The sequence below is a fragment of the Xyrauchen texanus genome, chromosome 5, assembly GCF_025860055.1.
Source record: "Xyrauchen texanus isolate HMW12.3.18 chromosome 5, RBS_HiC_50CHRs, whole genome shotgun sequence".
In the NCBI taxonomy this organism is placed as follows: domain Eukaryota; kingdom Metazoa; phylum Chordata; class Actinopteri; order Cypriniformes; family Catostomidae; genus Xyrauchen; species Xyrauchen texanus.
This window is the reverse complement of record NC_068280.1, coordinates 10,904,747-10,930,560: the sequence shown is the minus strand read 5'-3', so window position 1 is coordinate 10,930,560 and position 25,814 is coordinate 10,904,747. Positions and strand designations below refer to the sequence as shown.

General features: G+C 38.4%; 1 protein-coding gene across 3 annotated transcripts in view; it reads right to left on the bottom strand.

Annotated features, from left to right (window-relative positions):
* Positions 1 to 25,814, bottom strand: part of LOC127643737 (catenin alpha-2-like) — a 661,581-nt gene that overhangs the window by 98,696 nt on the left and 537,071 nt on the right. For all 3 annotated transcript variants that reach the window (XM_052126592.1, XM_052126591.1, XM_052126590.1), the window contains one exon: positions 4,371 to 4,523. In XM_052126592.1, coding sequence (XP_051982552.1) covers positions 4,371 to 4,523 — 153 coding nt within the window. The remainder of the gene's footprint in view (positions 1 to 4,370; positions 4,524 to 25,814) is intronic.

Below are 25,814 nucleotides of genomic sequence, written 5' to 3'. Positions count from 1 at the left end.
CAGAGCCCTTTCACTACCTCATTTTTAGACAAAATTTTAACTTTACATCTGGGTGAAAATAATATTGCCACCCCTGCACAAAGGTTAGTGCCATGACTCAAGACATGATCCCCTTCCCACCACATCTCTAAATCAGTTTCATTTTCTTCATTACTATGTGTTTCTTGTAGAAACACAACTTGAATTTCTTTCAAATTCAAACATTCCTTTAATAAAGGCCATTTACTTCTGTCCCTTGCCCCATTTATATTTAAGGATCCTATTTTAAGAACATCCATATCCAGGGGAAAGGTAAAAGAAAACGAAAGAAAAAAAAACCACAAAAAGCCAGATCCCCATGTGCATTTATTTAGAGCTAGTTCTAGAAGATCTACGTTTACCCTTCATCTTTTTAACTTTTTGTCTAACTGCTGTCAAATATTTCTTTAGTCTCAACCTTTTTTGCTGCAACAAAACCTCAACACTACAATCTTTACGAGCTTTCATTACGGATGCGATAAATTTCTCTAGGTCAGGAAAAAACTCTTCAACATCAACACTCCTCCCTTTAGTATCATCCAGGAAACTATTTATTTGTTCAACAGAATAAAAATCTCCATATCTACCAACGTCTACATCAATGCATGAATCGTCATCTCTAGTACTCTCGTCTTCGGACTCTTTTTCCGCTTCATCATTTGAACCTGTAACGTCTTCTTGCATTCTATCGTCTTTTAAACCACCAGTATCAACATCATTACAACCATTAGACGAAACTTCTTAATTTGTACCCTCGATACTTCCAGGCGCGTTTTCACTCACCTCTACTCCACCGCTAGCTTCATTTACTCCCTTTCCATCTCCATCCTCTTTCCGAGCACTTGCATCACTCAACGGCTTTCCCGCTGCAGTCCCTCCATTCCTCGCACCCGCCAAACCCGACGTCCCTGCTTCTTCCTCGGCCTGTTGTTTATGAGGGCAAGATAATCTCTTATGACCGATATCTCCACACTCAAAACAACGTAGCGTGTCAGTACTCGCGTAAACCATATAGGAGCTCTCTCCACATGTCACTCGAAACGAAACATCCAGTGTTTTAGTAGGAGCGGTCAAAAACATAAACGCTTGTCGTCTAAAAGACAGTACATGCTTAAGTTCGGTAGATCTACAACCCAATGGAATCGTCTTTACAGCACTAGCCATCTTTCCAAACCGAACTAATTCACGCACTAACGCGTCATCTTTAATAAAAGGGGGTACGTTGGAAATAGTCACTTTCGTAGCTGGAGCAAAAAGAGGTGTAACGGGTACAAATGTTTCTTTCACCCAAATGCCACTTCCAATTATCCTGGTTACTAATTGTTCGTTTTTTAAAAAGACGACAACTGCCCTGTTCATGCGAGAGGCAGAAACAATGTTTTCATGGCCTACCTGTTCTCCTGTTGCTAACAGCACCTCCTCAATCGCTGTACCTGCCTCGGGAACGCACCTAAAACCATTCCGAGCGAAAGAGATGACTCTTCCCCCGCAGGGAAAGAAGCCATCCCGCTATACTAAACTACAAAACTTTACTTTTTTAAAGTGATGAAAGTAAATAATAAAAAGAAAACAAAAAAAAAAAATATATGAAAACTGTACAAAAAAGAAACTACACACACTCACACGTGCTTCTCACACACCACGCTCGCTCCCAGCATGCACCACCACACAGAGAGAGAGAGAGAGCGAGAGAGAGAGAGAGTGTGAGTGCAGACATTGCATCAGGGTAGAGCTGTAGTGTTTGACCTCTGTTTCATCAGGCTCCTTGACCCCGGCAGAAAAGAGTGACTATTGATCAGCTGCAGAAACAGACACAAGCTGCTCGACCATTCTCTATTACGAGATCATACCAGTGAGGGAACATTTTATTTGATGAAGTCCGGGAGCACCACTCCCCTCTGGTCCCCTTTATTAGTGTGTGCTTGAACTTGGCTATAGTTTGGGGACAAATTTGTTGCCAGAAGTTAGCTGAATCTGACAAATCCTCCCTTTGGGGACATACTTATTTAAAAAATAAAATAAAATGATAAATAAATAAAGCATTTTCTTCTAGAGTTAGGGTTAGTATTAGACCTCAGATTAATATTAAAAAGCTGATTTATTTTATATCAGTTTTTTTTTTTGTTTGTTTCTTTTATATCAAACCTTGTTTTGAAGGCTGTAATAATAGTGGTTAATTAATAGAGTAAAAAAAAAAAACCTTTTTCATTTTAAAATTCCAAAAAGTGCCATACATGCTTCAAAGGCTAAGGGTTTATATAATAAGGGTTGATTAGGATTAGTCTGTAATTACAATTGAAATGTAACTAAATGTAATACAAAAGTGCAAAGTGAAGTATTATTTTTACTCTTGCTCAAACTTAAGAGTTGGGGATATGAAAATCCTCTAAAGCCATGGTCACACTACACTTAGCACTCGTTTTACTTCCAATCAATGGCATCTGAGGCCAGAAAAACAAGCTCATGCAAATAAATTTGGCATTCCGCTGCACACAAAAGTTCAAGACCTGCAAAATCGGACGGTGAGAAGATGTAATAATCAATAAAAGATTGACATATCACACACTGACCTCTTTGCTCTATAAAAGAAATACATATTTCACAGCTGCATGTTTTTAATTATTGTAGGAAAGTGAGTACCTGTAGAGGGTATACTTTAAGATTTTTAATACATTGCTATGTGTGATTTGATTTTTATTAAAACCAGAAGCCCTTGAGCGTAATTTAGCATGCTGAAAGCCATGCGTGACCACAGCTTAACCCTAAGTATTTATACAGTAAATAATAATGTACTGTAACTTGTGCTACAGACAAGTACATGGTAACGGAATTACGTATTTCAAATACAAAATATAGTAACTGTATTCCACTACAGTTACAATTTAAATAATTGGTAATTAGAATACAGTTAAATTCAAAAAGTATTTTGATTACTGAAGAGATTACTTTGCATTTTATTGTCATTTGTTTCATTTAATATTTATTCCTTTCAGATGGAAAACATTTACACATATAAATTATACATTCCAAAAAGCATTTGAACAGCGGTTAAACACTTTCTTATGATGTGTTGCATTCATACGAGCAGACAAAGTAAGTTTGAAGTAAGTGTGGAGCAGAACAAATAGAAATAAACCTTGAGTAAATTGGCAAATTTACGCTAAGCTAAAATGCTATTTCTAGCCATTTTACATGCACGCGTTACCAGACACGATCATATACATGCATATATACATGTGTATTTATGTATATATATATATATATATATATATATATATATATATATATATATATATATATTTTTTTTTTTTTTAGTTCACATGGGATCATAATTTCTTTTTCTAGCAAGATCTTTGATATTAGGGCAAAAATCGTATATTGATAATGCTTTTTGTATCGTTTTCCTGTAAATATATATAAAAAAAATCTTTAAAACAAGATCAATTTGATATATCTTGTTTTAGAAAATATTTAGGTTTTTCAGAGAATGTATTTTTATTGTGTATTTTTTCTTACTGTACTGGCAGAGTTTTTACAGTCAAAACAAGTGAAAAAATCTATCAATGTTGAAGAAATAATCCAAAGTATTTAGAATAAGTTACTGACCTTGAGTGATCTAATGAAATAGGTTACAAATTACATTTAACAGCATGTATTCCATAATCTGTAGTGGAATACATTTAAAAAGTAACCCACCCAACCCTAATGATACCTATAATAAACCATAGTTTTAGGCTCTTTTGACATGGACCAGTAAGCAAAGTTTTAAGTAACCACTTAAACACCCTAGCAACTGCATGGCAACACAATAAAACCACTCAGAACAACTTAGCAATGGGATAGTAATGGCACTGAAACACCCTAGCATCGACACATGACAATATCTTCAGAAAATGTAAAAAATTATGTAATGTAAAGCATACCATTTTCTTGCCCTTTTGCATTTTTGACATATCAAACTCCAACAACAACCTTCAGATAAGCATCTCTTCCCCTTTCGGCTCTACCTCAGTCAACATATTTATTTTCGATAATGGAAATAACCCACATCTTTGAAGTCGCGGTACAAGAGATATTAAAGAGAGAGAAAAAAAATCACTCAAGCCATTCACTGGTATCATTCCTCCCCCGTGATCTGAATCCATGTTATCAAACACAAATTTGTCATTACAGAATTGAGCTCCACTGCATCATATTCTGCAATTAAATTGCCTTGGCTTGAAGGATGACTTCCTAAAGGCCACCTCGTGCTCTTACTGATAGTGGCCTGTAGTGCCCCAGATAAGCGTCATCTGCTTTGGCTGAATGAGAAGAGGGAGTTGGGTAAGAGGGGGTTGTTATACGTAACTCACCTCCACCAGCTTGTTGGCGTGCTCGCGGAACACCTGCGCATACTCCTTCACCTCTTTCTCGTTACCGCTCTTGGCCGCCTCTATCAGCACCAGCAGGGGCACGTTGGTCTCCAGGAAAGAGTCAGATATGTGGTCCATCACAGCCTTCCTTAGCTGAAGAAATGAGATAGAGAGAGAGAGAGCTGGGATCAGTTGCTGTACCGCAAACATATCCAGCAATTGAACTGGTACATCCAACAATAAGACATTTAAAAGAGGTGAGTTTCAGTTTGGACATATTTGTTCCAGAGAGATTATGTGCTGAAGTCAGTCAATGGGACCATTCATACAGGACGTGTTCTTGCTAGAAGAAGTGCAACTAAATTGAACAGAAAAGTGTGTTTAGGCGCATTAACTCCTATACACATTTGCATAAACACTGAATACAGTTGAGATGCTGGTAACACTTTACCATAATTTGTTAAAAGGAAAGTTCACCCAAATATGAAAATGATTTTATCTTTTACTCAGCCTCATGACATTCCAGATGTGTATGACTTTCTTTCTTCTGCTGAACACAAGCAAAGATTTTTAGAGAAATATCTCTGCACTGTATGTGGATGAATAGTGGCCAGAACTTTGAATGTCCAAAAAAGCATATAAAGGTATCATACAAGAAATCCATGAGACTCCATTGGTTAAATCCATGTCTTCCAAAGAGATATGATAGGTGTGAGTGAGAAATATATCAATATGTAAGTCATTTTTTTACTATAAATCTCCAGTTTTACTTTCATATTCTTCTTCTTTTGTTTTTTGGTGATTCACATTATTTGTGCATATCGCCACCTACTGGGCAGGGAGGAGAATTTATATTAAAATTACTTAAATATTGATCTGTTTCTCACCCACACCAATTATATCACTTCAGAAGATATGGATTTAACAACTGTATTCTTATGGATTATTTTTATGCTGACTTTATGCTTTATTTAACTTAAATTTGTTGGTATGCATTCACTTGCATTGTGAGGACCTACAGAGCTGAAATATTCTTCTAAAAATCTTTGTTTGTGTTCAACAGAAGAAAGTCATATACAGCTGGGTTAACATGAGGGTGAGTAAATTTAATTTAATTTCAATGAATTTAAATTTTTGGGTGAACTTGCCTTTTAAAAATAAATGCATTAGGTATATGAACTAACAACATACATTAGAGGTCCAAAACTGCCCTAAAACTGATCATGCAGACAAAACCATTAGGCCAGAAGACATACAACTTTGAGGAATGGTAGTACTCCAGCTGGGAACGTACGTGCATGTTATCATTCCAATTGGCCAATAGGGGCTGCTATGACAAAACCAAACACATTTTGGCCCATAAATTCTAAACTGTGTGCCACACATTCAAGTGCTTCAAATCACTCCTTGGCTAAAGATGAACAAAATCTCAGATTGAATTTCCTTGCTTTTTTTTTGCAAAACATACTTTTGCAAACTTGTCCTAGGACATTAGACTTATCTGAATCAAACCAGTGCAGAAATATTCACTGGAGTCCGACTATCAATAATTATCAAAACCAAATGAAATGTAATTTAATTAAACGTTGCATGGCCACTTTTACGCAAATGTCTTAAATGGTATGCGATATTTTCACAAAACTCAGGAAACTTATGTATGGTATCATTCTGAGGACATATGAAAAAAAGCTGCACACCTTGGCCGCTTGCTGGTGCTTTAAAAATTAAAAACCTAAAAATGGCTCTAATTAAGGAGCCATTGGTCTAGTGTCCAAGGTGTCATCAAGTACCCTGTCAAAAGCTACACTTAATGCTGTGCTTGATTCAGCGCTTTGGGAATGTCTTTAGGATTGACCAGCTTTGAATATGTGTGCAACACGTCAATGAAATTGACTAGAACCTTTATAGCCTCTGTTGGTGACATCATCAGAATGCACCAGTACCAGGGGCTATAAAGAGATGTGTCACAGTTGCATTGTCAAGTCTTTTGTCTTCAGACCAATCTGTGTTGTGTTTATGCTTCTCAAGCTCTCTATTTTTCTTCTGATAGGAGTTAGATTTGTCAGGCAGTGTGCAGAAAACCTTTATTTTTCTGTCATTCATCTAAAAAATAAATAAAAAAAATAACGAGCGATTAACAAAGCAAACGTGGTGTGTTTCCAGGATTGCGTTCTATGGCTGAATCAGACACACACCAGTTTTGCTTTGTTTGTTTGGAAGAAGTGCATTGTGCTCTTGCATTGGAGCGAGGTGAGTGTGAGCACTGTGAGCTGTTCATAGTGAAGATGCTGCGTGCTCGTCTCGCTTACTTCCAAGAGCCAGCAACCACCATTCCATCATGGGGCTTGCGTATGGATCTGATTGAGGAGCGAGAGATGGGTCCGTCCCTATCACTCGCTTTCTCTCCAGTGTGCCCCGGCGCCTCTTCGGTTCATGAGGGGGGCGATGAATCTCTTGGGTCTGCAGAGTTGCATACCTCTGACCATTCCTCATGTTGTGACAAAGCGGTTGAGGAATTATGAGGTCATTACTTGTGCTGTTGCCAGATTACAGCTAGACTGGCCACGTGAACAAGAGACCCCCAAACGATCGAAACTAGAATACAGATTTCTGTCTGGTGGCCAGTTGAAGTTAACATAAAATCAGTCTCTCCCCTTCTTTGAAGAACTCCATGATGAGTTAACTCATTCATGGGGGAAACCTTATACTTCCCGTATCTTTGTACCTTCAATGTCAACATATTCGACTACCGCGGGTGCTAAGGCACGGGGGTATACGATGATGACACAGGTAGAAGAGACACTCGCGGGCTATCTCTTGTCTGGTTCGGCATCATCATTAAAGAGACCAACTCTCCCCACAAAGCTGTGTAGAACCACCTCAACGCATGTGGGGTAAGCTTATCAAATAGAAGATCAGGCTGGTGACGTGCTAGACACCATGGTGGTGGTACAAGCATACCAGGCTGATCTGTTGAAGGACCTGAGTGCGGGCTGTACAATCGACGAGGAAGCATTCTAAGAGCTTCGTTGAGCCACAGATTTATCTCTCCGTACATCCATGCAGACGGCTTGCACTATCGGCCATTCAATGGCTGCTTTGGTCAGTACGGAGAGGCATCTGTGGCTAATCCTCATGGGCATCAAAGATAAGGATGGAGTATTCCTTCTTGATGCCCCGGTCTCACCTTCTGGCATGTCTGGCGATTCGGAGAATACAGACGTCAACAGGTTTCGGGAGGTGAAAAACACGAGGAAGCCTTTGTGCAATTCCTTCCCTGCCGCACTGAGGGGGAGGGGCTGCCAGCCACCCAACCTCACCCCGGTCCTTCTAGAAGGGAGGCTCAAAAACAAAGTGTGATGAGTCGTGCTCCCCCTCGTAAAGCTTGGGGACAATTTCGTCGCCCTCAGCAGCCTCCAAAGCAAGACCTCAGTACCATTATTTCCAAAAAGAAGACCTGACGGTCTTGCGCCCAGCCTTGCGGGGGTAGCCCCCTTGGGACAGGGTGCGCAAAACATCTACCTGCTTCTTCCCGACACCCCCATGAAACCTCTTCATCCCCACCGCCTCTCATGTTTCGCGGGGCTGTGGATTCCAGTGAATTATGGGTGTTCCGTTGCTTCCTGTTGTCGCCAAGGACACGGAACATCAGACATCCCCTCAACGGGAAGTATCAAAATTGGTACCTATTTCAGAGAACCTGGCAGCATGGAATCTACTGCTGGGTATTTCTATGTAGGTCCTAAAGACAGTAGAAAAGGGCTTCAGAATAAAATTTGTTCGCCGTCCTCTGCGTTTCAATGGCGTGGTTCCCACTACCGTGAAACCGGAAAAAGCACATTTACTGTCACAAGAGCTGCAATATCTTTTGGTCAAAGGGGCCATAAAACGTGTTTCCCTTCTAGAGAGAGAGTCAGGTGACTACAGCAGATACTCCCTGGATCCCAAGAAGGATGGGGGATTGCGTCCGTTTTTAGATCTTCGAGGCTTGAACCGCGCAGTCAAGGTGGTCAAGTTCAAGATAATAACTGTCAAGACGATCGTGTCAAAAATTCAACATCACGATTGGCTGGTCACAATCGATCTCATGGATGCATACATTCATAAAGAAATACTCCCACAACACAGGAAGTTCCTGTGGTTTGCTTTCAGGGGCGAAGCTTACAATATCGGGTTCTTCCATTCGGCATAGCCGTATCACCTCCACATATAAAGTGCATGGATGCAGCATTGACTCCATTGCGACTCCAGAGCATCCACATTTTGTATTATATAGACGACTGGCTGATACTAGTACATTTGCAAGAACTGGCATTAGAGCACAGAAATATTGTCTTAGCTCATCTGGTTTCTCTGGGGTTTAGACTCAACTACAAGAAAAGTGTTCTCTCACCTGCCCAGAGAACAACATATTTAGGGATCGTATGGTATTTGATCACAATACGGGCACAGCAGCCTCCTTCTCGAATTGGGACCATTCAGAATACCCTGAGCATAGATCGTACTGTTCTTCAGTATCAACGATGTTAGGTCTCATGGCATCTGGGTCCTCTGTGATACCTATGAGACTTTTGCATATGAGACTGTTCCAGTTGTGGCACAAAGCCAGGGGAATTCATCCAAGGGCCAGTCCAAGGGCAGATAAGGGTTACGCGCGGCAGTCTACGTACCCTCTCTATGTGGCTCAGACCCCGGTTCCTCACCTTGGGTCCCACTCTAGGTGCATCTTGCCGTCGCAGATTGTTAACGACAGACGCCTCCCTGATGGGCTGGGGAGCGGTCTTAAGTGGTCGTCCAGCACAAGGGGAATGGGAGAGCCATCAGCTCAATTGGCACATCAACTGTCTCGAGTTAATGGCTGTATTTCTGGCCCTGAAGTACTTCCTCCAGCATCTGAGAGGCTGCCATGTCCTGGTGCGTGTGGACAACACAGCAGCGGTCTCTTACATAAATCACCAAGGAGGTCTGCGATCGCGGCAGCTAAACAGACTAGTGCGGCATATTTTCCTTTGGGCCCAGGGCAAGCTCCTGTCACTCAAAGCAGTACAAATCCCTGGATGCATGAATGTGGGAGCGGATTTACTGTCCAGACAGAAAATACAGAAGCGAGAATGGAAACTCAGAGATAGTGAAACAAATCTGGTTAAGATTTTAAGAAGCAGAGGGGGACCTCTTCACCTCCCAACAGACAGCGCAATGTCCCCTCTACTTCTCTCTGAGTCACCCAGCCCCCCCTGGGTCTGGACACGATGGTGCATAAATGGCCCAAAATGCGCCTGTATACCTTTCCTCCGGTTTCACTGCTCACGGGATTTCTAGCCAGAGTTCACCAAACAAGGATCTTGCCTCTTACTGATAGAGCTGAGTTGGCCGAACAGAGTATGGTTCTCGGATATAATAGCTCTCCTTGATGGCTCACCTGGGGTGAAACCAGAGAGAAGGGACATTCTGTCTCAAGCGCAGGGGACAATATTTAATCCCCGTCCCAAGCTGTGGAACCTTCATGTTTGGCCCCTGAATGGTACCAACTAAGGGATACTGGGTTTTCAACTGAAGTTATTGAGTGCTAGTGCTCCTTCCACTAGAAAAATGTATGCCAATAAATGGGGTGTCATTTGAAAGGTGGTGCACGTAATGTAGATCCAGACAACTGCCAGATTGCTTCAATTCTAGACTTCCTGCAGGATGAATTATCAGCAGACACACGCCCCGCCACTCACAAGGTTTATGTGGCCACTCTGTCGGCTTGCCACGCCTTGATTGAAGGGGTGCCACTGAGGAAACCTAATTTGCGTGCTCGCTTCGTTTGTGGGGGCATGCGACTGAGCCCTCCAGTTAGAACAAGGATTGCTTCATAGGACTTAGCTATAGTCCTTGAGGGTCTGGTTGAGACCCCCTTTGAACCACTAGAGTCAGTGTCTGACAAGTTTCTGACTCTAAAGATGTTTTTTCTTATGGCTATTTATACTTTAAAAGAATTGGGGATTTGCAGGCACTGTCTGCCTTGCCATCCTGCCCAAGGAATGGAACAGACATTGTCACATTGGGTGAGGGATGCTATTGCCCTTGCCTATGAGGCGCGTGGTCAAGCCTCGCCAGTAGGCATCAGGGCTGATTCTACCAGAGGGGTCGCTTCTTCTAAAGCTTTGGCGGGAGGTGCCCCTTTGCAGCATGTTTGTAATGCGGTCCTCTTGTAATGTGGTCCTCTCCGCACACATTCATAAGATTTTATAGTTTGGATGTTCATGCCACACCTGGCTCTCACGTCCTTGAATCAACATCACAAGCTCATGTCTGAGACCTTTCACTTTCTTGTGAGCACACACTACATAACCTTAGGGGGTCCAGACACCCACAGTGCATGGGTATTCTCATTCCCAAAGCGCTGAATCAAGCACAGTATTAAGTGTATCTTTTGACAGGGAACGTCTCTGGTTAATTGACTGTAACCCTTGTTCCCTGAAAAAGCGGAACGAGATGCTGCGCTTCATTGCCGCACTGAGGATGTCCCAGGTCTGCTCTTCAGACCAATATACCTGACGATGCACCTGTGGCACATCTATCTATAGCCCCTGGTACTGGCGCATTCATATGATGTCACCAACAGAGGCTATAAAGGTTCTAGTCAATTTCATTGACATGTTGCACACATATTCACAGCTGGTCACTCTTAAAGGCATTCCCAAAGCGCTGAATCAAGTGTAGCATCTCGTTCCGCTTTTTCAGGGAACAAGGGTTACAGTCAGGTTACAGTCAGGCGTATTTTTCTCTTGGCCCAAGAGGCTTGTGCGAAATGTGAAAAAATTGACCATCAGGAGGTGCTATCGCGTTTTTAATGCTTGTAAATTGTTGTATATATTGATGTGTTTAACACAGAGACACGATATTCATACCATATGATACTGGAGAGCACTTAATTCTGAACAACTTTGCTTCAAGGACCATTGGTGTCAATCAGATTCTTAAATATGTAAGGCGTATGCTTAAATGTTTGAAATTATTTTGTAGACAAAAATAGAATTGTGCCACCATATTAATTTATTTCATTATAAACTAAATTTTTATATAATTGATGACTTGGACCAAATAATAAAGAAAAGCAGCCAATAAGTGCCCAACATAGATGGGAACTCCTTCAATAATGTTAAAAAATCATCCCAGGGTGAAACCTCAAGAAGTTGGTTGAGAAAATGTCAAGAGTACATGTCTGTAAATTCTGACTACTTTGAAAATGCAAAAATCTTCATAATGTATACGTTTTGATTTATTTTGGATTTTGCTTATTCACAACATAATTCCCATAGTTCCATTTACGGTATTCCATAGATTTGATGACTTTAATATTATTCTAAAATGTGAAAAAAAAAATGTAATAAAAATTATAATAAAGAACATGTAAGAGTTTCAAAAATTTTGACCTCTATTGTATATATAAAAAAGTTGAACTCTTTGTTTGGAATGGCTATAACAGGGAAATTTAAACACATGGTTTGGCCAAGTTTATGAAAAATCCAATAACTCCTAAACGAAACGTTTTACAGAATGGCTATAATAGGGTAATTTAAAAATCTGGGTGTGGCTTAGTTTACATTAAAGTCAATAACTCCTAAACAAAGCCTTTAGTACACAAATGAAATGTGAATGCAAAGAAGCATGCAATATTTTGTGTGGATCGGACAATAGGTGCTTCTATAACAGTCAGACATGTTAAAAACACCTCTGTGTATGTTTACCTGAGAGTGCTTAAAATAATATTGCTTTATCTCTATTTTAGGTGCTTACAGGCTATAAGAATAATTCTTAAAATCTTGTAGCACATGCTTTTAAAGGCCCTATTCCACTTGAACCCTGTTAATTACTGCTTGCAGCTATATTAATTATTATTATTGACTTCATTTATTAATCTTCGTTAATGTTACTTTATTACAATAAAATTGCTAATTGTTTGTTTGTGCATAATGCATTAACTACTGCTAACGTATACAACTTTTCAATGTATTTTTTTTTTTACCAAGTTTATTAATTGTTGTAAACATATGTTCTACTAAAAAAGGTTATTAATTATCGACGAGTTATCCACTACTATTACTGAAACACAAATATGAATGAATATCATGGTTGTTTTATAGCTGACGTACTTTAGCAGAAATCCACTGTCAGCATAATTTACAATTTTATGCACAACTGTACAGTCAAAACATTATTGTGTAGCATCCTCATGGGGTAGTATGTTGATTCCTGTGACACTTGTCCTCTAATGAATGATGGGAAACACTCTTAACAAGCAATAATTATCATTCAGTCAGGCACGCGCATATCTTAACCAATTAAAAACACTATGGTAGGGCATGGTGGGGAGACAGTAATGATGAATTATGGCTGAAGACGATGCATAATTCATCACTGGCAAACGACTTTGCTAGTCAGAACATGAATAGCCTTTAAAGGGGAAATATCATGGAAAACAGGACTTCTTTTGTTTTCGCTCTGTCCACACATCATTCAGAAATTGCCATAGCTATGACGTGACAACCATGAGCATATTAGTAGCAGAAGTAGTAGAAACAGCCTGTTTAAATGTAAGGGGCCATTCACTGGATGTGTACATTCAATAAAAAAGAGTTACTGCTAAAAATGCATATCAGAGCAAAACGCAAGCCATGAGGTCAAAGGAACTACCTGCACAGCTAAGAGACAGGATTGTGTCGAGGCAGAGATCTGTGGATGGCTACAATTTTTTTTTAGCTGCATTACAGATTCCCAAGAGCACAGTGGCCTCCATAAATCTTAAATAGAAGTTTGGAACAACAGGACTCTTCCTCGAGTTGGCTGCTCGGCCAAACTGAGCAATCATAGGAGAAAGGCCTTGGTAAGAGAGGTGACAAAGATCCTGATGTTCACTTTGGTTGAGCTCTAGAGAGGTAATGTGTGGAGATGGGAAAAATTTGCAGCATAATGTGTGGAGATGGGAAAACTTGCAGCAGGACAGCCATCGCCGCAATACTCCACCGATCTGGGTTTTATGGCTGAGTGGCCAGACGGAAGCATCTCCTCAGTGCAAGACACATGAATGTCAGCTTGGAAGGAATCTCAGACTGTGAGAAACAAGATTCTCTGGTCTGATGAAACGAAGATGGAACTGTTTGGCCTCAATTCCGAGCATCATGTCTGGAGGAAACATGCACCACTCATCACCTGCACAAAACCATCCCAATATGAATATAGCAAGATTGCGAGTGCGATATTGCTAATATATAACAGTTCAATGAACAAGTAAATAAAAATGTATTTTTGGAAAAACTGAGTATGGTCATAAAAACGCGTTTGGGCATGGAACTACTTTATTACGTGGCGGATCAGAATCTGCCGTTGCTGGTTCAAACCAAATGATGCATCCAAGCATTCATTAGTAATTCAAAAAGTTCACTTCAGAAATAGAATCACAGCTTGTGCTGTTTCTAACAAGTTATTAAACAAGGATAAACAAGGATTTATCGATGGAGGAATGTGTGTATGTGTGTGTGCGTGTGTGTGAGTGAGAGAGAGAGAGGGAGAGAGAGAGAGAGAGCTTGTGTGATCACCTGTTGCCACACCCAAGCAGAGATGCTGTCAGATTTCTGAAGCTCAGCTTTCTCAGTGGAAAAATAGCGGTCCAAACGGGGGTATTTCTCCCTATCTCGCGGTAGGCGGTGTGCAAGAGTCATTTGCTTAAGAAACCGTAATGTCCTCCATTTTAAACAGTGTGCCCACTCCAATGTGGAAAGTCAGATAAGAGGTAAGCGCCTTCAGTTCGTGTAATTAATCAGTCTTTCGTGTCTCACAGCTATGATGAGCTGTAATGCTGAAGTTGTTCATTTAAAGCCGTTTAAATCTATTTCCTAGCTTTAGAAGTAGTAATACATGTGTAAGGGGGTTCAGATGGGCAAGGAGGAGGCGAGAACCGGCTTGACGATATAAATAATATTTTAATTAACAACTTACAGAAAAGACAAACACACACACACATATGACGGACATGTCCGTAAACGATCTCTCTCTCTCGGGCTCATATTACACATACAAATTATATTTTGCCACCACCTGTTCGCTAACATATGTAATTAAAAAAAAAATACATGTAAAAAAAAGACAAACCATAGCTCTTAACAGATCTGCACTGCTCTTACACTTTAGTTTAGAATGACACGAACACAAGCAGAGTAATGCACACACAGTGAAGCGTCTGAGTGTTGATGGTGTCAGACCATCAGTGTTCATGGAACGACTCTCGTCCAATCAAATACGAGGACCGGAACTAACTGTTGTATATATTTATATATATATTCTCATTTACCTTTTTGTCTTTGTATTTACAATCGCTTTTCACTCCTAATTAATCTACAAATGGATAGCAAAACAAATTACAAATGTATCCATTCAGAATTTATTCCTTGATCCTTACAAGCAAAGTGTGACAACTGTTTCACAAATCACACGTCATGCTCTTAGCCGAAGCAGTGCGCGAGCCCAGTGTTGCCAACATAGTGACTTTGTCATTAGATTTAGGGACTTTTCAGACCCCTTTAGTGACTTAAAAAAAAAAAGCACCTCACGACATATCTATCAACTTTTTGGACAATTCTTAACTACTTTCTGCTGAAGAGTTGCCAGTCCTGCTGTGCGAGCGCAAGGTCTTGGTTTCCCACCGCAGACACACCTCTCTTTGTGTCTACTCTTTTCAGTGAGTGGCAGGCAGAGGAGCAGAATATTCAGTTAACCGCATGGCAGCTGACACAGACATGAATGAGCTGCACATGTGCAAACAGAGTTGCCAAGGACCAATCAATAATCTGTATTGTTTGCTCCTCCTTTGTTTTAATTTAAGCAATTTAATTTGACCATTACTTTTCTTCCTTTTCACTCACTGTTACACAGAGGCTGTGCACTGTATGAGAGACAAAATAAGACATTCTGTCGCTTCTAAATTTCTCCCTGAGTGATCATTTTACATGTAAATATACCCGAAATCACAGCACAGCCGTTGTCTTTAAATTATGTTATAAAATCTAGATTTTAGCAGTGCAGAGCAGCAGCTTGGCAATTGTGAATACTGATTAACATGTAGTCATAATGGGTGGCTTTTCAGTCACTATTTCATATTTGTTCCATTGTCTGACAACAGAAACAGACAAATATGTACCTGAGAACAGCTTTATTGGGAATTCAGCTGTATTCAAATACAGTATGTGAGCACAGAAAGTAGGAGAGAAGAAAACAGATGTAAAGGGCTGACACAAGGCAGAATGCAAATACGACATGATGACATCATGAATATGCTAATTAACGCATGATGTCATCTAGCGACTTTTAGCGACCTTTTTGCAGGCTTTAGCTACTTTTTATTGAAAGTAGTTGGCAACGCTGTGTCAGTCTGAGCTCCATCCCGTCAGGCCTTCAGAATTTCTGCAAAATCCCTCAACAGTGTAAGTGAATAGGCATCTAAAGTCAGATTGTCAAATTCATCAGCCAATCAGATTGATTTATTTGTTCACGTGGGTGTGATCTTTAGGATATGTCCTAGTCCAGGCCTCCTAGCTGGCCTTGAGTGACGTAATCACGCTTTAAGTGATGTACTTCATTTGAAAGCGAAGAGCGTGGGATCATTCTGATGAGTTGGCTGTCATCACTGCTGGTATTGCCATTGAGAAAGAGGTCCTAATGGATTTCCAAACCTAAGATGTTCTGCATGATTGTGCGACTGTTTAATTAAACAGGAAAGGAGGACTGATTTTCGCTTCAAGCAAATTGGTAAGTGATTTTTGCATTGTTATAGCAACATCAGGAGTTTTCTAAGTGTAAATTAGGCTGCTTGAGCATTCAGTGTTGGATCACGTTTTGAAAAGTAACCGTATACTCTGACAAAACAAAAATGTATTGCAAGCAAGTTATATTATAGAGCTTTTTCTTGGTATTAGACCTCCTTGGTTCTGGCTTTCATGTGTGGATGCATTTTTATATTGTCAATTGGTATTATTAGTTGACTGCCACGTAATGCATGATATGGCATATGGTGTTTTATTCATAGTGACACATTCCTTAATGAATCACACTGAAGGCCTAGACTTAAAATGCATGGGCCACGGCTGATATAAATATATATCGGTGCTTTATATATATATATATATATATAGTAACTTGAACAGTATGATAAAAAGCCTATCCTTATAATATGAGATGCAACAGCCAAAGACATTCATCTTAATGTGTATATAGTCCAACAATTTAAAATAAACAGTCCTGATGGAATGCAAGAAAGTGTCCTGTATGAATGGTCATGTACAGTAGAACTAAATGACTGCGGTGCAAGAAACCTTGAGGAACACTATAAGAGGACTTCAGGTGATTTGTTTATTTATTTTTATTTTTTTGCTAAAGTGTAGAATATGTCCCCTGTAAGTGAAGGTAGAATCTTTTTTATGGGCACAATGTAGGCTGTGGAGTAGGCAATGGTAGCATTAGGACGTCATCTTTTCAATCAATGTGCAGCACTCAGTGGAGGAATTCTTGACCACCTGAGCATGAAATTCAGAAAACAGAGCACACTCTGTAGGTAATGATCCTTCTCCCATGTGCCCATGATTTAATTGAAATGTTTTAATGAACCCTGCCGTTCTATCTCTAATAACCTCTGGTAAAGGATGTGTGCTTGTCTTCGTAATGGTCTGGGCACTATCCCAGGGAAAATAGATTGAAAAATGGCATATCATTTTTAAATGCTTTAACTAAAGAAACAGTATTGTCCTGAAAAACTGAGATAAGGGGTGTACACAAGTCACGTTGTGTTTGAAACACGGACTACCTAGTAATAAAGACCAGTACTGTGGTAGTATTTGAATATATGAATATTCTTAAAATGGGATTGGGACTGACGGTGCTTTAGTTCCCCCAACCCTTCTTGAAATTAATTTTTCAGTTCTCACGGAGCTTGAGGGGGGCCTAGAGTCATCTTTCTCTGCTTTCTTTTTTCTTCTTCTTCTGATTAAGAATATTTAAGCCATAATTATTTTCCTTTGACAGCTACCATGGCATTATGGGGTCAGTTCCACTTGGATCTTATCATCGTTATTATGCCAGCTAGATTAATTAATGTTTACTGGAGTTAAATTTAAATTTTAGGTTGCAGACTTGTACATGGAGCCAGTAAACCTATTTAATATACTACACATTAACAATGGCAAAACCAAAAGGCACATCACAGCATGACATATAAGGAAGTGGCTATGATGAATAATTATACAGAAGTTTAAAATACAATGATTCAAGTGAATTTAATGTGATTGTTTCTTGTCTTTGAAGCTTAATTGTGCTGTAATAAATCAATCAATCATGAATTAAAGTTAATGATCTGGAATTAACATTTCCCGTATAGATTTATAGAGGGTGTTCAGGCCAATGAGCTTTATTCATGTTGACTAGAAAATCCAAATTTCCCTCGGAGGCTGTTTGCATATTTAATAAACTGTACACCAAATACTTTCCAACATGCTACATCAAAAATGTATTCCCTTGATCAAAAAGCCTGTGAAATGTTCCAAAAATGTATTTTTTGAAACTGTCTTATAGCAAGTTAATACTTTTGGCAAGACAACAAGTAGCACACAGTGAAGCCCCTCATGTCTAATGTCTTTTTCAAAGAGAGAATTGAAGTTATAGTCATGTAATCTCAGGACTAAATTGGAAAAAAAGCTTGACGAATGGAGTGTGTAGCCGACTCCTCACAGACTACAAAAACAGCTAGCCAAAAATGGAAACACTGAGGTTGAAGGAGTGCTTTGCTTTAAATTGCTCTGGGGCACTGAAAAAATGGAAAACTTGTGATCCTACTTGTCATTATCTCCTCCCTTTCTTTCTCCATCTCTTTCTTCCTGATTTCTTCCTTATCCTTTGTTCTGTTCATCCACATGGTACAGACATGCCAGTAAAATGCGGCATAGCAAACGCATGTCAAATTAAAATGAAAACAATGACATATAGCAAAAGCATGCACTTAGCAAAGCTCAGAATATGTCTTTTATTGTCACAAAGAGAGAGAAATCTTTAGAGATGAGATTAGCTATTATTTGCTGATTTTGCGCATTATCAAAAAACTGTATTTTAGATTAAACACCTGCTTCAACATGAAAACGTATGCAGTAGAGATTAAAGGTGAAATCGGCAATGAAGTTCGATGATCTTCTGTTATTTACTCGGTTCAGAACAAAGCCGACAGATATTTTACTTCCTAATCTGAGAAAACAAGTGTGCTTCAGTATTCTTTTCCTTAGCAACTCAGTTTCTATTCAGCTTCATAAATTCATGTCTGAAAAACTTTGTTGGTTTTACTCCTGTTTTCCAATAACATTTTAACATTTAAAGTGATAATTTGCCCAAAAATAAATATTCTGTCAGCGTTTACTCACAAATCCATTTGACTTTCTTTCTATCATGAAACATTAAATGGATAGTTTACCCAAACATGATATTTTTCTCAAAATTTACCCTCATTCCATCCCAGATGTGTATAACTTTCTTTCTTCTAAATTCCCCAGAATTTGAAGCTCTAAAAAGCACATAAATGCAGCATAAAATTAATATATGTGACTCCATAGGTTAAATCTATACTATACATTCTCCTCCCTCCCCAGTAGTTGGCAGAATGCCCAAATAACGTGAATTTCCAAATAAAAATTAGAAGAATGTGAACGTGAAAGTGGAGATTTGTATTTAAAAATGACTTAAATATTGATTTGTTTCTCACCCACACCTATCATATCGATTCTGGAGACATGGATTTAACCACTGGAGTCTTATGATTAGTTTTATGCTGTGTTTATATGCTTTTTGGAACTTAAAATTTCTGTACACCATTCACGTGAATTGTTTGTGGTTTGTTTGTGTTCAGCATAAAAAATAAAGTCATGTATATCAGGGATGGCATGAGGTCGAGGAAATTATGAGAGCATTTTAATTTTGGGGTGAACCATCCCTCTAAACAGCCTCAGTCATTAAACAAGTATGTATTCCATGGAAGAAAGACAGTCATATGGGTTTGGAGGAACATGAAAGTAAATTATGACAAATTTCATTTTGGGGTAAATGATCCCTTTAACAATCATATAAAATAATTCAAAATGGCCACAGTTTGTCTCCCAATTGTATATCGATTCATTTGGATTCACTGCAGATATCAGCAGAACCTTTGGGTCAAGTGTGCAGAGTTTTGTATTAAAATGTCAAGGGCAATCACAGGATAAACATCCTGGTGTTCCTGCTGAGCAGAGAAAGCAACCAATACAAATCAGAATGAAGTAACAACACTCTTATTTTGTATAAAGGATGACACATTGGAAGGAAATGGTGTGAAAGAAGAGAGAGAGGCTGCCTGTTTTATCTTCCTGTCATGTCTTTGAATAAGTTAGAAAGCAAAGGTCCCTCCTCTTCAATGATCGCTTGAGAGGTCTTAGGGCAGTGATAGAAAAAGGTAGATAAATTATTTCCTTTCTCAGGAGAGATGACATTTAGGTTAATGCTTTAGGATTGATTTAAATGTTTTTGCTCTTGGCCAAACCAAAGAATGTCACTTCGTGCTTTCTCAGGAAGTGGTTTTGATGAATAATTATACAGAAGGTCCATATACAATGAATTTAGGAACCTTTAGCATGATTGTTTCTTCTCTTTAAGATTTCACTGTATTGTAATAAAGAAAGAAAGAAAGAAACCGTGAACGTTTAATGATCTGGAATGGCCACTTCAAGTCTCAAGTCGTGTTTCATGTCTCAATCACCTATTCTAGAACCTGCATTATGGACAACAAATACAATATTTTTACCCGCACTACTAACACGAATTATACATTGCATTTGTCTAACCAAATGTCTGGTTTGTCTGCATCAAATTGGATAAAAAATGACTGGTTTGTCATTTGTGTTATTGGATACTAAAGACAGATTTTAGAAATTTGTGGACTTTGGGAAGTTACTCCAAAAACATAATCAGTTGGTCAAGTACCACTTACTTTTTCTTGATTATAATGGGATTACTCTATAAATGACTCTGTCGTAACACTAAAACACATTACTCATAAATTGTGGTTTTGATTATTAATTTTGTAGGCATTTTGACTTGGCTTGTTAATTAAAATAAGCATATGACTCGACCGCATCAGTATATATTATTCTTTGATTTCAGGGTAAAATATTGAAATATTTGGTACTAACTGCATCTGGATGGACCAATTAAACAGTTTCCAGTAACTCACCAAGACAGGCAATTTGACCGTTTTACACTGCAATCATGAGTCAAGCGTGCTCTTCTTGTATGCACTCACATTCGCATGAGTTCTGGAGAGCAGCCACCATCAAGACGTGGGTACTGAATTGAGTCAATATTTGGAATCTATACTGTAGAAAGGCCGGTATAATTAATATATATTTACAGTATATTTCTTAATATTAAATATATATTTACATTTGACTGATGATACACACATTAAGGGCTTCACTGAAAACGTTCTGGGCATAAGCCCTGCTCACATCTACCTTCCCAGATGGACAATACAAGGATCGACACCAAGTTTTTCTTTCAGAACTTCAGTTATTTAAAGGTGATGTCCTGTAATGTCTGCACCATCAGCAACAACAAACGGAATTGCAAATGTAATGATTGTTTCTGAACAGTAGGGATGTGCCGAATATCTTATTTGGAAATGCACGACTAAAGAATTTCAAAATGAATAACGGATTCATCTGAATAATATAAAACATATTCTGATTATTCAAGAGGCACAAGGATAAAGTGACACTTTACATAAACATAGGCTATACAAAACTGCAAAGAATTTAAGAATATGTGCAGCCAATATTTTTGCAATATTTTACACATCAAAGGGTAAAACTTATGAATGAAAATGCATACGTTGTGATTTCAGATCGAATGGGCGTGGTCTCGACTCAGTTAATTGTGCACATCTGGAGATTACCAAGTGTAACATTAACTAAGATACAACATCATGTACACTTTACTCTTCTTTAAATGCCTGGGTTTCCATCCAACTATTTTTATGCGCATTTTGAAACTGTGTATCAGAAATCCTGAATGGAAACGTATGCATAGAAAATATCTAAATTTCCTTAAAAATGTTATGAGCTAGACAGAGGTGGATTTTCTAGAGTTTCGCTTAAGTCATAATAAGCATTAGGGTGATGGAAACAGTTCATTCACATAACGATGACGGGATTTGACCAATTATGCAACATAAAGCATGATGGCAATCCGCTCTTAGGTTGGTATTGGAGTGCGAGAGCCATAGAAAAGCTCATCAGCACACAATTAGTTGAACACAGCCTGTGATATTCAGAAGTGTTTAACCCACAACTGGTCCACACAATCAGCCAGAACACTTTTGTGCACGGGCACTACCAGGTATACTGAGGATGGCTATAATTATCTGTTTAAAACTTTATTCCAAAAAAAAAAAATACATTGAAAATGCTTCATAAAGGTTTAAATGCTCCATAGAGTATTCATCATTCAGTATTCAGTCATTATCTCATGTAATTTTATTTAATCTGTGCTCTTGCTAAAATGCTATATAAATGTAACATTATTATTATTATTAGTAGTAGCAGTAGTGTTATTAGTATTATTATTATTTAACTAAATATTGATCTTATCATAAAATCATCCTGATATATTTACTGGATTTTCACCTGTTTGTAGGCTATATTGATTTTATATTCACTTATTTCAATGTTTGAATTTGTATTTATTATTAACTGAAAAATTCACATTTTGCTTGACATCTCCTGCCCTCAGACTCATAACTGTTCACATGCACAGACAAACAAAAATTCTGTTTCATGCACATATCAATATCAGAAATATCTGGAGAAACCACATTAAACAACATATTCCACAGTTAATGTAGCCTAAAATTTCAGCATCATCTGGTAAGAAAAAAAAATCAAAAGTTTTTTTTTATATAATAGTACATTTATTTAATTATTATTATTATTATTAATAATATTATTAATATTATTACTAAAAAGGCATATTTTATTAATGAAAACTAAAAATGTAAGAGTAACTTTTAAAAATGGGCATTTCATTTAGTTTTAATGCACTTCCGGTTTAAGCCCCGCCCACAACCGATTCAATCCAAATACAGAGACAGATACAGATAATTGTCATATGAACAGATACAGATACAAATACAGAGAATGCCTTAGCTGCACACCCCTAGCAAACAGTCCAGCCTTATTTGGAGTTACTGCCTTTAATGTCAATGTTGAATGTGATTTCAGTGATCCAATCGCAATGCGTATTGGATGCATTTAAACTGGGCATTAAATGTGGTCAAGCGGTATCTGATTGAGATCTGATCTCCAAAAACGCATGTTAATGCCAGGTGTAAATGGGGCTGAAGTGTTACAATCTCTACTATAGAATCACGTAACACTTGAGTCAACACACATATATAATAACAGATGTGAAGGAAGGAAACAATGTGACTGTGTGACATTTGACAGTTTCTTGAAATAGAAATAAGGAAGCAGAGAAGAGGAGAAGCTGTGGGAATGTGTTTCTAGACTGTTGATGAGAGCAGCATAAGAGTTGGTGTGGAGGTGAGCACATGAGTTTATCAGTCGCTGCAGTTATCATACTCCACTATGACAGACTAAGGTGCCACTGTCCCCTGATCAGTGAGGGCCCACTGAAGACTTTATCAGCTGTGCTTACAGCTTGAGTCTTACTCACTGCATTAATGCATTTCCCACTCACTTCAGTCTCGACTGAGCTGCAATGCAGATCTTTTTTATAAGCAAAATAGAGGAGTGCCCTCTCTCTGAGGCGCTTGCTGCTTGACATTGAATACTTTTGAATGCACACAAGTCATCTGTGTTCACTGAATTATGTCAGTTTAAGTGTATTATTTATTTATTTATCTGAAATCTGATGGAAATATAAATGTATGTGTACATCACATGCATGCAATTTTAAATTCCAAAACTCATTCTATTTATATGCACCTTAAACTCTTAAATCCGATAAAATAACATTGTTGTTCATATGTACAGTATTCAGAATAATATTTGTGCACTTGCGAAGAGAGGCAGGTTCCAAATTGACTATTTAAACCTTAAACATAAAGCTCTAGCCAAGTCTCGTGATTCAGGCCCTCAATTACGAATGGCAAAGCCAAATCTTGTTATCGCTACCACTCTCAAGGATTGCATGAACATGTTAATTAAGATTAAGATTAAGATTCAACTTTTATTGTCATTGTGCAGAGTACAGGTACAGAGCCAATGAAATGCAGTTGTTTTCGCATATCCTAACTAAGCTGGGGTCAGAGTGCAGGGTCAGCCATGAAACAGTGCCCCTGGAGCAGATAGGGACAAGATATACATGTGAACATTTATATCTAATAATTTTCCAAAGGAAGCTTTCTTCTCATGTTGCTAATTTAACGAATGAGACACATTCTAAAATTATATCGCACCCCCATTCCTCATCCAATAACTAGACATCTCTGGATGAGAACGCATTCTGAGGAGTTGTCCTGCACTTATGCATGTCTTATGCATGACATGGAAACAAGGTAATTTTGAATTTGATTGTGAAAAAAGAATTATATTTTTTTCTTGTATTTAACAGATTATTAGAAACTGCACCATATCTTTCAATCATATCCAGCTCAATCAGATCATGTTATTTTTTGGTTGAGATGTTTACATTATGAATTTCCATTCAGTTTAAGATATCATTAAATAACTGATGGACCATTACATTATAAAAAGTGGTAACATGCTGCTGTTTCCTTAAAGATCGGGTAATTTTGTTGCTTTAAGATAATGGAGTCAGGCTGATACAGTCTTATTAAATAATATTTTTACTTGAATAAAAACCATAGGAAAAATATTTTTAGGTTAAAGGGTAAAAAAATAAAAAAAATCTCACCAAAACAGCTTCTGAATGCAGTACAATTGAATTCCAGTGATGGTGTTGTAACAGTTTTAGACAGATGTTTAAAACATTGTGTTCTGTTCAAACTACTCAAACTGTGCACACTATAGCAGTGCAGAACTATTTCAATGTATAACAAAAAGTGACATACTTTAGTGAAGACACAAGTCATTGTTAAGACCATTTCTGTTAGATGAGACATATATTGCCTGGGAATTGCATGAGATGACGCTTCAAATGTCAAAGAATGCGTACTGCATGCTGTGCACAATCTGACAGACTTGCGTCATATTTAAGTTTCAAGAAATTGCTGCCACATTGTAGCCTAGCAGAGCAGAGCAGAGCAGAGCGAGAGAGCAGCTGCTAAAGCAACACAAATTCTACAGACTGCCAACATCACATCTACTTGAAACACTTTCTGCTCAGGAATTTCATAAATGTGGGAAATGCAAAATTGATTTAGAAGATTTAGAGCTGGGTTCTACCCTTAAAAAGGTTTTAGTTTAAGAGCAGGGAAGATTTATGAGCCTCTCTCTTTGTGTGTCTGTCTCAAGGAGAGTTTCTTAGATGTAGATTAAGAGAAGCTGTCAGCTAAACCGTTTCAAAGTCGTCGAAGTGGCTGCGGTAACAAGACAGTCGGTAAAGCAGTCAGATGCCAAGGTCACAAAAAACAAGCAATATGCCAATAGCGATAACTACACTGCTCCACAAAGAGTAAATACAGCTTTTAAAAAATATAAAAGGGTTGCACATTTGTAGAGGTACAATGAATAATTGATTGATTGAAATTGAAAAGATAGGAACAATTTAATCAAAGCAGACACACTTTAACTGTAGAGAATTGTGTTTTTGCACTTAAAAAAATGGGAATGGAGCTGGTGCAAAAGAACTGAGCACGAGTAAGAGAGAAATAGATTGCATATGTTCAGAGAAGTGTTCTGCACTAGATGAGCATCCTGAAGTAAGCTATCTGTCAACAGAAAGTTGGAAGGGAGGCACATTGACAGACACATTTATTAGAAGTGGGATGACGGATGACACACAGCATCAAAGTGGTGTAAAGAGATGTGTATGTGGGGACTACTAATTGTGTAAGAACAGATATTTAAGAGTATTAGTTCAGCCCACTACATACTCTCACCTCTAATATTATTCAACAAACTGCTAAACAGCTGGAAGTCCACACATATACTCTGTAGTGACAACCACATTAAAAGGGAAAGAAACGAAGGAAAGTAGGAAGGAAGGACATAAAAATAAAGTAAGAATGAAGAACAAAACAGAAATATAGGAAGGCCACAAAAAGTAAGTAGAAAGGAAAAACAAAAATGAAGGAAGTACACAAAAAGAAAGTAGAAAGAAAGAAAGAAAGAAAGAAAAGCATGTCACTTCTCAGCTCTCCACACACATAGCGTGTCTTTCTGAGCTAGTGGACATCCTAGTACAGGGAATTCTGCAGTC